We start from the raw sequence: 15,931 nt of genomic DNA on the forward strand, positions 1-15,931 counted from the left end.
TGTATATGTACATAAAATTTCATTTGGTTCGATTTAGTTTATATTACATATGATGATTATGCTAGTAGCCGATTGTTTACCTTTTTCACAGGAGAGGTGTGGATTTATAACCAATTTGACTGTATTTTGTTATTAATATACCTGACAGAAAATTTCTGTGACGTAAGCAATAAGCTGTGTCAAAAATGTCACAGATACATTTTACACAAAATCTGTCTTGGAAAGTGGTATTCATCATCAATCTTTTTACAAAAAATACAATGGCGTTCATTTCTTCAAGAATAATGTCAGTTGCGATGGGTTGCTTGTTAGATATCCTAATTTGGTTTCATAAATGATAATGTTCTCACAGTATCAAAAAGTAGACATTGTTTGCACACGGCCTTTGGTTTTTACGTTTCAATGTTACTATCAGTTAAACTAATTACTTAACGACCAATTACCAAAATGTTTCAGTACCTAAACACGAGAAAAGCATTCGTTAAAAATAAAAGTATGACATCCAAAAGTTTATCAAACATATGTAATTAAATAGATTAAATAGGTAGATAGATAGGCGTTACAGTAACAACGTTGACGTGTTGTTTACAGAATTCAGATGGGTAATTAATACATAACTATGCATTTAAATGAGACAATGAACTTTATTTTCACGTCGTTTGGGTCGAGTCTGTTGCCAGTAGCAGACTTAAGGGGACATGAGAACAACAAAAAATCTTCATAGTGACCTCGAAATAATGATTGAAAGTAGTTAAACATAAAATAATGACAGAATGTTTGTAAGATACAACGTACGGACGAACAAATGACCGAAGGAATGACAAAATGATTTTAAAAATGATAATATAGTTATTTTTTACTATATTATTACAAATTTTATTTTATACAGACCCCAATGAGTTGTTCAAAACTTTTTATATTAGAACAAATTCAAAAAAATAGGAAAATTTAAAAAAAACAATTTTATAAAAGTAAAAAAAAAAAAAAAACAACAACCCCCCCCAAAAAAAAAAAAATTTTTAAAATAGTAAAAGTGTAAAAAAGACAAAAAAATAAAAAAAGACCCGGGCCAAAGGGGACGCGCGCCGACAAATTAAATGGGCACAGTAAAGAAAACAAACTATGGAAAAAAACAATCCGTGTCAAGGAAATAAAACAAGGAACACTTAAAAAAATTTCTAAAATTTGCCCTTTTTTGAACATACAGCTATAGATGTTCAAAAAAGCAGAAAACTTTTTTCGTATCGCTTGGTCTTCGAGAGATGCCGCCAGAATTCTGGCAGAACTCTATGATTGAAAAACCAACAGACGGACGAGAAGTCGTCTGCCACGCTTCCGCTTGGGATTTCATGAAAGGAAATGACGTAAGGTAGAGACATTATTCAATTCAATATTGGAAGAGCAGGGCAAGTTACATAAATATTTGTTTTCAATAATGACGTCAGCAAAATATGTGACGTTCCTACCTTCCGAAAAAAACAACAACAGTACATTGTATTTTCATTCTTTTGATATTCTTTTGTGAGACTATCTTTTTATTCCGCAGTTTATTTGGTTCCATTGTGATTAACAAAGGTAGCAGTCACGTGGTTTATAAAATTTTGCCTCAAATATAAAACTTCATGAACCAAAGAATAAGGTTATCGGATTTGACCCTCGACTAAAGCTAGAATATTTTAAACAAACAAGTGTACCTTGTAAAAAAACCAATAAACATATTTCATATACAGGATTCAGATAGGTTTCAGCCACAGTGCTATATAAGCCTTTAAGACCATTATTAAAATAATCATAGAATACACATATGTAGAACATATGAATGTGTAAAGTTACATTTTGTGTTTTTGACAGAATTAAGATGTGTACAGATATAACAATGGATGATCTAGTGACTATTCATCACGAGATGGGACATATACAATACTATCTTCAATATCAGAACTTGTCCTATGTTTACAGGGAGGGAGGAAACCCAGGTACAGGTTTACAATTATTCAGTCCATCATGAACCCAATATTGTGTTTGGCCTTTACCAAGTTACCTCTCAGATGCTTTTATAATTGAAACTATCTGGGACAGAAAAAAAAACTTTTTTTTTTAATTCTATAATTTTTGTTCCAGAAACTACCAACAACAGGTGACACAATCTTTAAATCTAAAGCCATTCATATGTAACGGAAGTTCAACCAACGGAAAGTCAATTAAGAGTCATTGATATCAGGATTCCTATTTAAAAAACGGCTTTATACATCTTATATACATGTACTAATATACTAATTATGACAATTATCGAACCACCAAACCTCCCCCCCCCCCCCCAAAAAAAAAAAAAAAAAAAAAAAAACATCAACAATAAAAAATGTTTGTTTTTTTTTCATTCTAAAATAGTTTTTGTATTGAACGCAATGTTGTGTCATCGAACCTTTTTTGACGTTTGAAAGTTCTTAAGAGGAAGTCATGCTGAAACTGTTTTATTCGCGCAAGCCCAGAGTTATACATTTATTTTGCTCTCACGTAAATCTTTTTTTTCTTCAGGATTCCATGAAGCTATTGGTGACGTCATGGCTCTATCAGCGTCTACACCCAAACACTTGCACACCGTTGGTCTTTTGAAAACGCTGGAAAATAACGATGGTTTTTATTATCTTTTGATTGATTAATGAAAATAACCTTAAAAATGATATAGGGTTTGTTGGTCGGGCCTTTTCATGACGTAGTGCTGAATCGATTTCAATTGGTCAAATATTTTCAATAAAATTGTAATTAAGAACTATTGTTTAAAATAAATATGATTATATGATGATAAGACAATATTCATATTTCAATGAGCATGTTTTTTTTATGAAATTTCAGAGGCTGACATAAATTTTCTGATGAGGCAAGCTTTAGATAAAGTTTCGTTTATTCCGTTTGGTTATTTGATCGACCAATGGCGTTGGAGCGTTTTTCGTGGAGACACGCCTCCAGAAAAATACACATCTGATTGGGCAGGTTTAAGGTATACCTTGTCACGTTGTGTTTGTATCTATTTTTAGTAATTTGATTTACATATTTTATCCATTCGTAATATTCATAGCCTGCACTGTTCGCTTTTCAGTCAATACCTATTTTTAATTTGTTCCCTTAAAATGATAAATTGATTTGCCCAAATTAATAGACGGACAAGTCAATGTAAAATATTTAGCGGGGTAAGGGTTGAAAAGGATTATTTGGCCAAGAGTTGTTTTTCTTTATTTATAGTGAGAAGATGACTTAGATCCGGTCTTCAAAGATCAGTCTTGTATTTCAGTACTATACAAGATTCTTTGAAACGGTATTATTATTCTTTTTTTTTCTTGCAGATGCAAATATCAGGGGATTTCACCCCCTGTAGCAAGGTCAAGTGATGATTTCGACCCAGGAGCAAAATACCACATACCCGGAAACACTCCTTATATAAGGTATTGATCATTCAACCGATGGGAGATAACGGAGATGAAAATTTTTAACAAATATTGCCGAGTTCTTGTTCCTTTCAAATATTGAATGTAGAATGAATAATTGTATATTTCATGATCTTAAGAACTTTATTGGTACAAGCCATATTTTATATACGTTTTGTTCCTCTGTATGAAAGAAATACACATTTAGATAATTATAATATTTCAGTGAATGCTAGATGCTTATAGCGTGAAAAAGCTTCTATAAATGTGAATTTTGTCATGCGTCCTTCTCATATCTATGTAGTTTAGATTTTTTACAAGGGGCACAAAGTCGGTTACGAATCTGTAGATACATTTTTTTCCTGTTTCAGATATTTCGTGAGTTACGTTATACAGTTTCAGTTTCACAAAGCACTATGTGACGCCGCAGGAGAGACACAAAAAGGCCCCCTGTACCAGTGTGACATATACAACAACTCTGCCGCTGGTCAAAAGCTCGAGTCAGTATAAAACCTCTAAAACTTATATTACACTTTGATTGTTTATAGTTCCTTTACTCTGTCACTACATCTACGCTAACCAGTAAAGTATAGTCTTGGGGAATAGGAAAGTAAAATTATTGTTCTTGATTGTCTCTTGAAATAGAAAAATGTTTATTTTCTTAATTGTATTTCGTGATGAAATATTTTGCGCTTAATTTTATGGAGGACGCACATATTTATTAATAATGTTTATCTGAACCTTAGTGAAAACATGAGTAAAGTTCTCAAGTACACAAAAAGTAGAAAAAAAGAGTGACCAGATTTCATATGGCATGTACTGACAATAACAACGATTTTAAAAAATAAATATTTCTTACAAATGAAAGCAATAAACATGTCATCTCTTCTTTTGGTAACAGGCAACTACTTCAGGAGGGTGCATCGAAACCATGGCCAGAAATATTTAAAAAAATTACAGGAACATCAAAGATGAACGCATCAGCAATTTTAGAATACTTCGAACCCCTAATTAATTGGCTGGATGAACAAAATAAAGGTAACATTGCAGCCAATTTTCTTTTGACTTGGCCACAATCTTGTGTAATTAACGTTAGGAGCAGACCATTATCGTTCGAGGGGATTCAGTATCAAAATACTGAGTCTATGAATTCAAACTGCATTTATATGCAGACTGGCCTAGCTGTATAATGAAAGACTACCCAGCTCACTACAGTGTTGGAGTAGTACCTCTAGACGTTTGCAGAAATCATGATCACAAAGAAGAAAAATATCGCTTTTTTTCGACGATTCTAAATTTTTCATTAATTATCGTCAATAAATCGGTGCGAACAGATGAATTAGACCTCTAAGAGTGCATTTCGTAGGATGAAATGAGATTATATCTTTTAATCATTCAAGCGCCTTGTATATTCTGGAATACGGTATTGAGTGTATTGAGTGTCGTGCTCTGTATGTTCTGTAAATTTTATTTACTTATCAAATGTTGAATTACAAGATTATAAACATTTTTGCATGTCAATTTGTATGACAATATGCTGTAATATGTTTATTGAATAAAGCTTCGAATAAATCTGTTGACAGTTGCTTTAGCTAACATTTATGCTAGTTTTTCAGCTTTATAATGCTGGAAATCTGTGAAAGAATTTGATTAAAATCAAAACAATGCAAGCGTTTAACGTGTACTATTTTCCCCGCACTATTCATTTCAGACGAAAAGCCAGGGTGGCATGAGGATTGTCCAACAATCACAGATGATATAGAGGAACCGATGGCTGCAAAATGGTTAGATTATTATAATACCAAGGCGTCGGAGATGATGTACAAGTCTGTATTGTCACAATGGAACTATGGTTCTAACATCACAGACGCTAACCAAGCTGCTATGGTAGAGAACACTCTTAATATATAACCTTATTTGATATGCACGTTTGCTTAAGATTTCCTTATACAATGTATACGTTATATTACTTAAGTCTTTTTTTACGTACTTTCGTTAAAATTGCGTTACTATTTACGTTACTTTCGTTTAATATGAAAAAGACAAAGCCTCAAAGCGAGCTCGATTTACTCTTAACGTGAAATAGTATAAAATAATCGTTCATTTTTATTTTACATTTTCCGTTTTAAAATTGTCATTCTGTATTTTATACACTGCTTTCGTTTATTTTGGTTCCCTATCCAATTATGCTTCCCATATAAGTGCGCAGGATACCAGTCTTAATTTTACTATAGTACGTATAAGCATTATCTTATTTAAATAACCGTATTTAAACTAGAATTATTACGTTATCTTTTTTAGATTTCATTATATAGAGAATAATACGTTGGTGCCGTAGATGAAGAAAGTTTATCTGGCGAGGCGGGGAATTTATTCACCCAATAAATTCCGGAGCAGAGCCAGATAAACTTTCTCCATCCACGGCATCAAATTATTCTATTTATCCTGTCACCGTTTTTTAAAAGAATTTTATTAGGCAAACTACCTTTAATCACACTATCGGAAATGTTTCTATATAAACAAAGAAGGCCCGAAGCGTGCATTATTCTACAACAATGCACTCGCCGTTCTTATTATCGCCCTGTGTATTTTCACATTGAGGGCGCCATTTTGTTTGAAAAATGTGATAAATAAAAACATTTTATTGTCGAATTTTGTTGTGAAAACTATCTAGAATGAAAAAAAAAATGGTCTAACTAAGAAAATGAATTCGAACACCAATATCTTTTATTCAGTCGTTAACGCTGTACAGACGTTTTAAGTATTGTTTACGTGACGTCATAATGTAGCGCCAAACAGCACGTGCAAAACAATCAAATCAAATACGCTATTTTAATGTCGCAAACGAGTTAAGTTTTACATTTATTTCACTTTTAATAATTTTAATTTCGCTTGAAAAATTATAGAGTGAAATAAAATAAACAAAAAGTTTTATCAAAGTTTCCAAAATTCGTTATTCTACAGTGTAAAGTAGTCCGGCAAACAGGTGCCCGTTCATGCATACCACGTGATCAAGTGCCGTAGATCAGTAAAAATATACGGCACCTTTTTATCGGGCCGAAATTGATACAAGTGACAGGATAAATACTTTTCCTTATTTTTCATCGTGCTGCTTATGTTATCATGTTTAGGTTTCATTTTTATAATACCTCATTTCCTTTATTTGCTTCACCTCGTTTAAGTTATGAAGTAAAAAATTCAATAAAGCTATTTCATTATTTCTTTATTTTCTAATTAACGTTAACTAAATTATTTTAATTAATTCGCAATTTTCCATATAAACATTTTGTTTTTGTTTACGATTATCAACCTTCGCAAAATAAAATACATGAAGTTTACAACTGAAATATGTTCATTTGATTTTTGCACAGCATAAAATTTGACAAAATACTGGTTATATCTATATGAGTCTGAGCTAAAAACGTAAGTGGTGTGTTTCTTTTCTTTTGTTTTTTTTTGTAACATACATGACGGTTTCTTTACGACTGAATTTCAGGTTGAAATGAGCCTTAAGAAGTCAGATTTCGATAAAGAAATGTACAAACAAGCCAATTATTTCCCATGGAAAACATTTACTAATTCTTCTATGAAAAGACAGTTTAAAATGATCACAGATATAGGTACAAACGCTTTAGAAGATAAAAATCAACTTAAAGAGGTAAGTTTTGTGAGATTTTTTCTTATCACGGAATGGTTCAAATTCTTGATGTGATCATAGCAAAGTATAAAACGAAAACAAAACAAACAACAACAACAAAACAAACAAACAATAAACAGACAAACAGACAAACCAACAACAACAAAAAACGTAAAATTTAATTAACTTGAAAGTTGAAAACAGTGCCAGTGAAATTGCATGTTTATTTAAGAATGTTATTATTTTTATTGTGCTTACTTTGTTTTATTCTAGATTATTACTATTTGTCATATTCAATTTATACAGATGGCTGATCTACAAGCTAAAATTGAAGGAATATATGGAAAAGCTAAAGTTCAAATGTCAAATGGAAAAAGTCTTTTACTCGAGCCTGGTGAGATATATTTCAATTTGCAGCTGGTATAATAGTGCACGTTTGTTACATCGAATTTCATTGGATAATTGAAAAGTTTATATTTCTTATATACACTGCGGCAAATTTACTAATTAACCCTTCTCAATCAAAGAAGCCAATTATTCAGTGCCATAATATCTCACTTTTTTTCTAAAAAAGGAAGTTTGCGGTATTATAAATTCGTTATTAAGATTCTCTGTTTTAATTTTAACGACAATTATTTTACATTTAGTTAGAAACTATTTCAGTTACTTTTAAAACAAGTTAAATAATGCAAATAGAACCATAGCAAATAAAGCACACCAACAGTTGATCAGGGCTTTTAAAGCATTCACCCTATATTATATTATGTTATGTCATTATATTATATTATATTATATTATATTATATTATATTATATATATATATTATATTATATTATATTATATTATATTATATTATATTAATATTAATTATGTTATATTATATTATATATATCATAATTATATTATTATATTATATCATATTATACTAGTATTATATTATATCATACTAGTCTTATATCACATTATATTATACTAGTTTTATATCATATCATATTATATTACATTAATTGATTAATTAATTAATTTATTTCTGACTTTCATATACGACTTGCAGGTTTGACGGAAATCATGACGTCATCACGTAACTACTCAGAATTAAAGGAGGCGTGGTTAAAGTGGAGAGACGCCTCCGGGAAACTCATGAAGTCAGATTATGCCAAGTTTGTTGAACTTAGCAACAAGGCTGTCAGACAACTAAGTAAGTAGACTAAAAAAGATTTATCATTTCAACAGAGATTTTAACACGTTTAGAGACGTAAACACACAAATCAAATTGTCTGTTAAAAAGGTCAATGCTAGCAAATTTTTTTTGGCTCAGAAGACGTTTTCTAAATGATTTCAAAGTAGTGGCATTAATTATTTTAAATGTTATCAGATTAGCATGCACCGCTATGCGCAATATACTAGATTTGAAACCAGGCGCCCGGTGTCCTAGTGGTTAAGGTATCTTCCTCTCAAACCAGGGATCGTGGGTTCGAACCCTTCTTGAGTCACGACACTGTTTCTTCAAATGACACAAGTACTGGTTAGTTCAAGGAAGCCAACTCGAGAGTGCTTCAAGATTTCTTGACAGCCGTGCTCAAAGTATTTTTTTTTAAACTTAACCTGTTATAATTTAATTTTATTAATTCTATATTTTTCAATGAAGCATCTCCACTTTTTTGCAGATTATTCCGACACTGGTGACTCCTGGCGATCGGTGTATGAGACTAAAACATTTGAGAAAGATTTGCAAAATTTATTAGATGAATTAAAACCGTTATACAAACTTCTACATGGGTATGTAAGGAAACAACTTAAACTAACGTACGGTGGAGAGAATTTTCCCAAGACAGGCCACATACCTGCTCATTTACTTGGTAAATATTTTGAAATGTGTTTTCTATAGTTACGTATAAATATGTTCCCAGTACTTGCTGGGAGAAACGAGCTTCGTGTCTGTCGGTCCGTCCGTCCCGCTGTTGCAACGCTGCCTGACCGTAGAGGAGTGGGCTGTGGGGCATCCGTGGTCATAATGGACACCTCTCTAGTTGATTTCTTTTTCTGTTTTTTTTATCCTTACAAGAACTTAATTTTGTATGGCTATTTTTTCCTTCATCATTTGATTACTCATTTCGAGCTTTATTCGACAACATCATCATAAGGGGCAAAGTATATTTTGTAAACAAAATCAACGACGCCTTAAATTCATCTCACAAAAATGATGAATGGTTTTGACAAGATTAAAAAGCTAGCTAAGTCTATCTTAGATATTATGCGTGGTCAGAGTAAATATCATAATTAAAAACTACATGTATTCGTATGAACGTACTATTGCCATTATATGGGCTGTTACTTGTCCTTTGACAAATAAGATTAAAGGCGATATGCTGAAAAGATCGACAAAAACTTATTGCAAGAAGCAATTCATATCATAATATTTTTTTTCCAGGAAACATGTGGGGCCAACAATGGAACAATATATACAATTTAGTTGAACCATACAAAGGTGTCGAAAAGATTGACGTCACACCGGAAATGCTAAGACAGGTTCGATTCTTTAAGTTTGTTTTATGTAACTTTAGTAGACTCAAAGTAAACTGGTAATGAAATTGATATAATTAACCCCCCCCCCCCCCCCCGAAAAAAAAGAAGGTTTTAAGATTCTTGATATTATTTTGAAAAGTGTAGTCTGGTATAATACATTAAAAATCCCACAAAAAACACGAGTTCGATACTTACTTAGTTATTTCAACAAGAATTTTCAAATGTTTAAAACCGATGTCCAGTGTATGAATGCTTTGCATAGTGCATTTTAAGGTATTTTTAATTTACTTTTTATTGTATGAAAAAATAAATGTATCTTGTAAGAGTCTTAAAAACTTGCTATAAGTCAAGGTCACTCTTTATATGATAGTCGCACAACAGGTGAGTCTAAAACTAACCAAATGTATATAAATAATAATGTAAATCTATACTGGAAATCATTGACAATAATGACTTAAATATTTTAAAAGATATGATGCATATATTTGCATTTATAATTTAAAGAATGAGTTTACCTTATCATTAACCCGAACTTATTTTATCATTTATTTTTCGGCCATAGTCGGTTAGTCTTCTCCTTGACTTCCGGTAAATTTGCGCGGTATTTACTGACACCCTATTCGTGTCCTTTGCAGTTAAATCTGATTCATTATGGAAAATACTATATGTACTTAGTTGCGAATAAAGGAGAAAAATCTTCGGTTTTACAAGAATAATATACATGTATGAACCTTCTTTATTTTTTAGAACTACACCGTCATGAGAATGTTTAAAACAGCTGAGGAGTTCTTTACATCACTGGGTTTATCACCAATGCCGGCGGAATTCTGGAACGGTACAATCATGGTTAATCCAGACGGTATCACCATGGTCTGCCATGCCTCCGCCTGGGACTTCTATAATCAAAAAGATTTCAGGTATGTTTACACATAATGAATCAAAGCACTACCGGAAGTACGTAAAATGTATGTAAGATTTTTTTTTATTTAAGAGATCTTATACATGTACATAAATTTATTTCACTTATCTTTTCGGGACAAAATGTTGCCAACTTTCAAGCCAGCATAAACCACTCTTCGTTATGGCTGTTGTTCGGCAAGTCAATTTGAAGCCATTTTGAATCCGGAAAGGGAAATTGCATATCTCACAGACTTAAAATTATTATGCGACACCGTTCACTTTGAAAATAGAATTTTTTTTTGTATTTTCTAGAATTAAGATGTGTACGGAAGTGAACATGGAGGAGATGATTGTTATACATCATGAGATGGGACATATACAATATTTCTTACAATATAAAGACCAGCCAGTCGTGTTTAGAGGAGGAGCTAACCCTGGTACGTCATCATTTATTATTAAAAGAAAATCTTTTAAACTCCTGGAATGCTAGCAGAGACCACAGATACTTGGGGTGTTGAACTCAAAATGCCTTTAAAATCCAAATAAATGTATATTTGTCAATCCCAGAACATGTTCTGATCTTTTATATAAGTAACTGAATATAAGCTGTTTTGAAAACAACCACATTTCAACGTCTATAATAATATATTAGTCAGAGCAGACCAAGATGAGCCCGCACAATTTTGTCGTCTGATTACTGTGTTTGCTATTCAGTCAGTACATATTGTTAAACTTTCCCTAAAATAATGGATGGTCATATTCAGATTGAAAGATTGTCATGTTTATGTAAAATAAACATTTAGCGTGGAAATTTTAAATTTCAGGATTCCATGAGGCAATAGGTGACGTAATGGCTTTGTCCGTGTCTACACCTGGACATCTTAAAACAATAGGTCTTCTTAAAGATATGAAAAATACATATGGTAAGAAATCACAATTATAATTTATTTTAAACCTTTTTTGAGTTTGATCTTATGTATCGTAACCTAATATATCTCATTTAAAATTTTCTTTTTGTAATGGACACAAAACAAGGTATTTACACATGTATATATCATTATTATAATGAAAATAAGCCTGAAATTATAATTTTTATGAATGAGAGGGATTTACATGTTCCTTTAATACGTCATTTGCAGTCATTTACATGTAATTTTATTCACGAATTTTTATGGCCCCGCCATATAATGGCAGGGGCATATAGTGTTACCCTGTTCCGTCATTCCGTCCTTCCGTCCTTCCGTCCTTCCGTCATCATCAGTTTCCGTTCATTATCTTAATAACCATTGCACATATTGAACTCAAATTTGACGTATGGATATGTCATAAGAAAATACAGATCAAGTTCGAAATTGGTCATGGTTCGATGATTTTTGGCAGAGTTATGCCCCTTTTACTTTGAAAATAATATGAAATTTTCAGTTTCCGTTCATTATCTCCCCAACGGTACAACACATTCAACTCAAACTTGACATATGGATATGTCATGAGAAAATACAGGTCAAGTTCGAATTTGGTCATGGTTCGATGATTTTGGCAGAGTTATGCCCCTTTTAGTTTGAAAATAATAAGAAATTTTCAGTTTCCGTTAATTTACTCCCCAATGGTACAACACATTCAACTCAAACTTGACATATGGATACGTCAAAGGAATGCGCAGGTCAAGTTCAAATTTGGTCATGGTTCGATGATTTTTGGCAGAGTTATGCCCTTTTCACTTTGAAAATAATAAGAAATTTTCAGTTTCCGTTCATTATGTCCCCAATGGAACAACACATTCAACTCAAACTTGACATATGGATATGTCATGAGAAAATACAGGTCAAGGTTGAATTTGGTCATGGTTCGATGATTTTTGACAGAGTTATGCCCCTTTTACTTTGAAAATAATATGAAATTTTCAGTTTCTGTTTATTATCTCCCCAACAGTATTACACATTCAACTCAAATTTGACATATGGATATGTCAAAGGAATGCGCATGTCAATCTCAAATTTGGTCATGGTTCGATGATTTTGGGCAGAGTTATGCCCCTTTCACTTTAAAAATAATATGAAATTTTCAGTTTCCATTTATTATCTCCCCAACAGTATTACACATTCAACTCAACTTTGACATATGGATATGTTTTAAGAATGCGCAGGCCAAGTTCGAATTCGGTCATGGTTCAATGATTTTGGACAAACTTATCTTTCCTGAATGTTGGAAAAATTTTGAACTTTCAGTTTCAGCACTCATACTTTTGTGGAAATGTATATAGCCATTATTTTGGCTACAAATATGCAATATGCTATTTTCAAAAGGTTAAGACTGAATAATTTCAGTGCCTTGAACATTGTATAAAAATGGTTTGTGTTAACATTGAAAAGTTTTAAGGGCTTTGAACTTAGAATGAAAAAAATAATTTGTGCAAACAAATTTGGAACTAAATATTATAAAATTTGAAATTTTGGCTGCATGCGGGGGCATCCGTGGCATGATGACACATTTCTAGTTTACTTATAACTGTAATGTAATTTTTCTATAAATAGATTATTGTCATCTGCTACAGAGAGGCTTCAGCGTCATCATCATGTTCATGAGTTTTTTCCTTTTTTCCCCTTCAACCAAGGCGTCTTTGTCAGCATCATTATCATCACCATCATCATGAATATTATTTGAATCTTGTCTTTAAATATAATTTCAAATATAGATAAATTATTGTCTTCTGTTACAGAAAGTGATATAAACTTTTTAATGAAAATGGCTTTAGAGAAGATTGCATTCCTTCCGTTTGGTTATTTGATAGACCAATGGCGCTGGAGTGTATTTAGCGGACAAACACCGCCAAACAAATATAACGAGAAATGGTGGGACCTCAGGTTAGCAGTTAAAAATAATGGCACTTCTTTTAATATATCTGCCTTGTATTTCGAATTAACTTAAAAAAAACTATTAGTTTATATACATGTTTGAAACCTACTTTTGTAAGTATGCAAAGGGAGTGTAATGTTCTTAATTCAAGTTTTTGTCAGATAAAAAATCATTGACAAATGTAAATTATATTATCAGATGTAAATCTTCATTGTCAGATATGATTTTTTATTGTCAGATGTAAATCTTCATTGTCAGATGTAAATTTTTATTGTCAGATGTAAGTATCAAGGTTTGTCGCCGCCGGTTGAGAGGACGGAGAATGACTTTGACCCTGGTGCAAAATACCACATTCCAGCCAATGTGCCTTATATAAGGTAAGTCGGACTAACGTGACAATAATGAAAATATTTATCAATTTTATCTATCAGGGATTTATTTTACTGATTTATATCAATGGTAAAATTTATAGCAATAATTATTGTTTATCATTGTATTTTTCACAGCACAGATTCAGGTTTGAGATATTCGTTGAACTTAATAGGCGCGCTTATTGTACATGTACCAGGATATAAATGTATGATTTTTTTACAAATCATTTACATCCTAGAATACTTTATTTCATTCAGTTAATCATCGTCGGAACCCACGGTACACATTACGTATATACAAGTACTACATTTAATACGGGTATACGGTAAATAGCCTGGGTTACCGAGGATGTCAGTTAATTTGCTTTCTATTTGCACCAAGGAATAATGCCTTAGATGGCAATTTCCATATGTGTATGTATTTAATCGTATATGTTAGCTAAAAGGCACTTATAGAAAAAGACTCTTGCAAAAAACGAATAGAAACAGTCTTATCCGATGCGATAATGGATTCTGCCATTCAACCAAATTTATACCCTCGTAGACGCACAACAACCACCAATCATAGCATATTTATTTACATATTTCAGATATTTTATTAGTTACGTACTCCAATTCCATTTCCATAAGACCCTCTGTGACGCCAAAGGCTACAGGGGTCCTCTTTATTTATGTGATATCTACAACTCTAAAGTGGCCGGTGTCAAGTTTAGGTAATTCAGGTATAGAAGGATTGCTCTGGTTTGAAATTATGATAACCATTCATAGCGCATGCGCATCGTGACGTTTTTGTTCTTTACGCTGTACTAAAGAACACCATACATAACAAAGACCATATCTTAAACAATGATAAGGGAATTTTGCATAAGGGTACTACGGACACATGTAACTTGTTTTTTTTTATAAATCTACTGTTAAATGCGTAAGGATTTTTTTTTGGCAAATCTGATTTTTCCCTGGTGAATATGCGTACTCTTATGTGTGTAAAATTCGAAAACATGATCAGGATGTAGGAAATGGCCGTGCTTTCATATAGAAAACTACAAGCCTGTATTTTCTATTTATAAGCCGAAACTTTTTTTTTACTTTCTAATAAACACGTTTAACTAAAAAAAATATAAATGTTACAAAACATCAATTTTTCACCAAAATTAGGTGAAAGACCACATGTTAACATGGAAAAACTAGATTTTGGATGATTCCAAAGTTTTTCATCATTTTTTGTTTATGGAAACGAAATGGACTACCACTGTACTTTGAATAAAATGTATCAAAGGTTTAAATTCCGCGAGATGTTAACGGTGCTCTGTTTGAGCCAATCAGAATCTCGCGTTTCAACGGGCGGCTTTTTAACTCGCCCCGTACTTGTGAGATGCTATTCTTTTCAGACTGGACCTACGCACATATCACGTGGTATTTTAAATGTCACGTGACCAGTGTGATAGTTGCCTCAACTAATTATTTACCGATAGACATCACTTTAAATAAATATTAAAATGTTTCCATAATGTCAACTTTTCAGTTTTACATGCAACTAATTAGAATGTTTCATTAAATCTGTTTTACAGCCAAAGGAAAACAAATTTCTAACTGATATAATGCATGCACTGTTTTGTCAGTTAAACATATTTAAGTTTGCATGGATTGAAAGCTCGAAGTTTCTTTGAACCACTTTTTGAACCGCGTCCAGGATCGTTCAATAAGGAAACATGAACATGACCCAATAAGGCTTGAACCCGAGATACATAGTTTGTAGTTTGAGAATGATCCGACAGTAACGAATGTCAAATAACATACCTTTAAAGGTATAGCTTAAGTAAAATTATTTGAAAGTCACATTATTAGTTGCACGCCAGCGTAAACACCAATCTTGATAATGTTGCATGTTTTTATAATTTCAGATATTTCGTAAGTTTTGTTGTTGAGTTGGTTTGCATGTTGCATGTTTTTATATTTTCAGATATTTTGTAAGTTTTGTTGTTCAGTTTCAATTTCATCAAGCATTGTGTAACTATTCGGGCAATACTAAACCCTTGCATCATTGTGATATATTCAACTCGACAAAAGCTGGTGATAGATTGAGGTATTCCAGCATGATATATATCCTTACAATTTATAAATACAAATGCATAAAATAATGTATATACATGTATATAGATATCATCTGCATCTTTTTGTAAGGAATATGAAACCTTATAATTCGGTAAATGTCATCAACTAAT

At 32.1% G+C, this 15,931-nt stretch overlaps 1 protein-coding gene across 1 annotated transcript in view; it reads left to right on the forward strand.

Annotated features, from left to right (window-relative positions):
• The first annotated feature begins 1,241 nt into the window (after window positions 1-1,241).
• Window positions 1,242-15,931, forward strand: part of LOC132735588 (angiotensin-converting enzyme-like) — a 29,235-nt gene continuing 14,545 nt past the window's right edge. Inside the window, 19 exon segments of the mRNA XM_060722564.1 lie at window positions 1,242-1,369; window positions 1,852-1,976; window positions 2,536-2,634; window positions 2,854-2,998; window positions 3,342-3,440; window positions 3,794-3,922; window positions 4,324-4,460; window positions 5,134-5,309; window positions 6,919-7,080; window positions 7,366-7,453; window positions 8,114-8,257; window positions 8,727-8,918; window positions 9,491-9,588; window positions 10,333-10,502; window positions 10,798-10,922; window positions 11,310-11,408; window positions 13,202-13,346; window positions 13,617-13,715; window positions 15,670-15,792. Coding sequence (XP_060578547.1) covers window positions 1,263-1,369; window positions 1,852-1,976; window positions 2,536-2,634; window positions 2,854-2,998; window positions 3,342-3,440; window positions 3,794-3,922; window positions 4,324-4,460; window positions 5,134-5,309; window positions 6,919-7,080; window positions 7,366-7,453; window positions 8,114-8,257; window positions 8,727-8,918; window positions 9,491-9,588; window positions 10,333-10,502; window positions 10,798-10,922; window positions 11,310-11,408; window positions 13,202-13,346; window positions 13,617-13,715; window positions 15,670-15,792 — 2,462 coding nt within the window. The 5' untranslated portion in view covers window positions 1,242-1,262.

This window comes from Ruditapes philippinarum, unplaced genomic scaffold, assembly GCF_026571515.1.
Source record: "Ruditapes philippinarum isolate M1 unplaced genomic scaffold, ASM2657151v2 ctg1366_1_1_1_1, whole genome shotgun sequence".
NCBI classification, from domain to species: domain Eukaryota; kingdom Metazoa; phylum Mollusca; class Bivalvia; order Venerida; family Veneridae; genus Ruditapes; species Ruditapes philippinarum.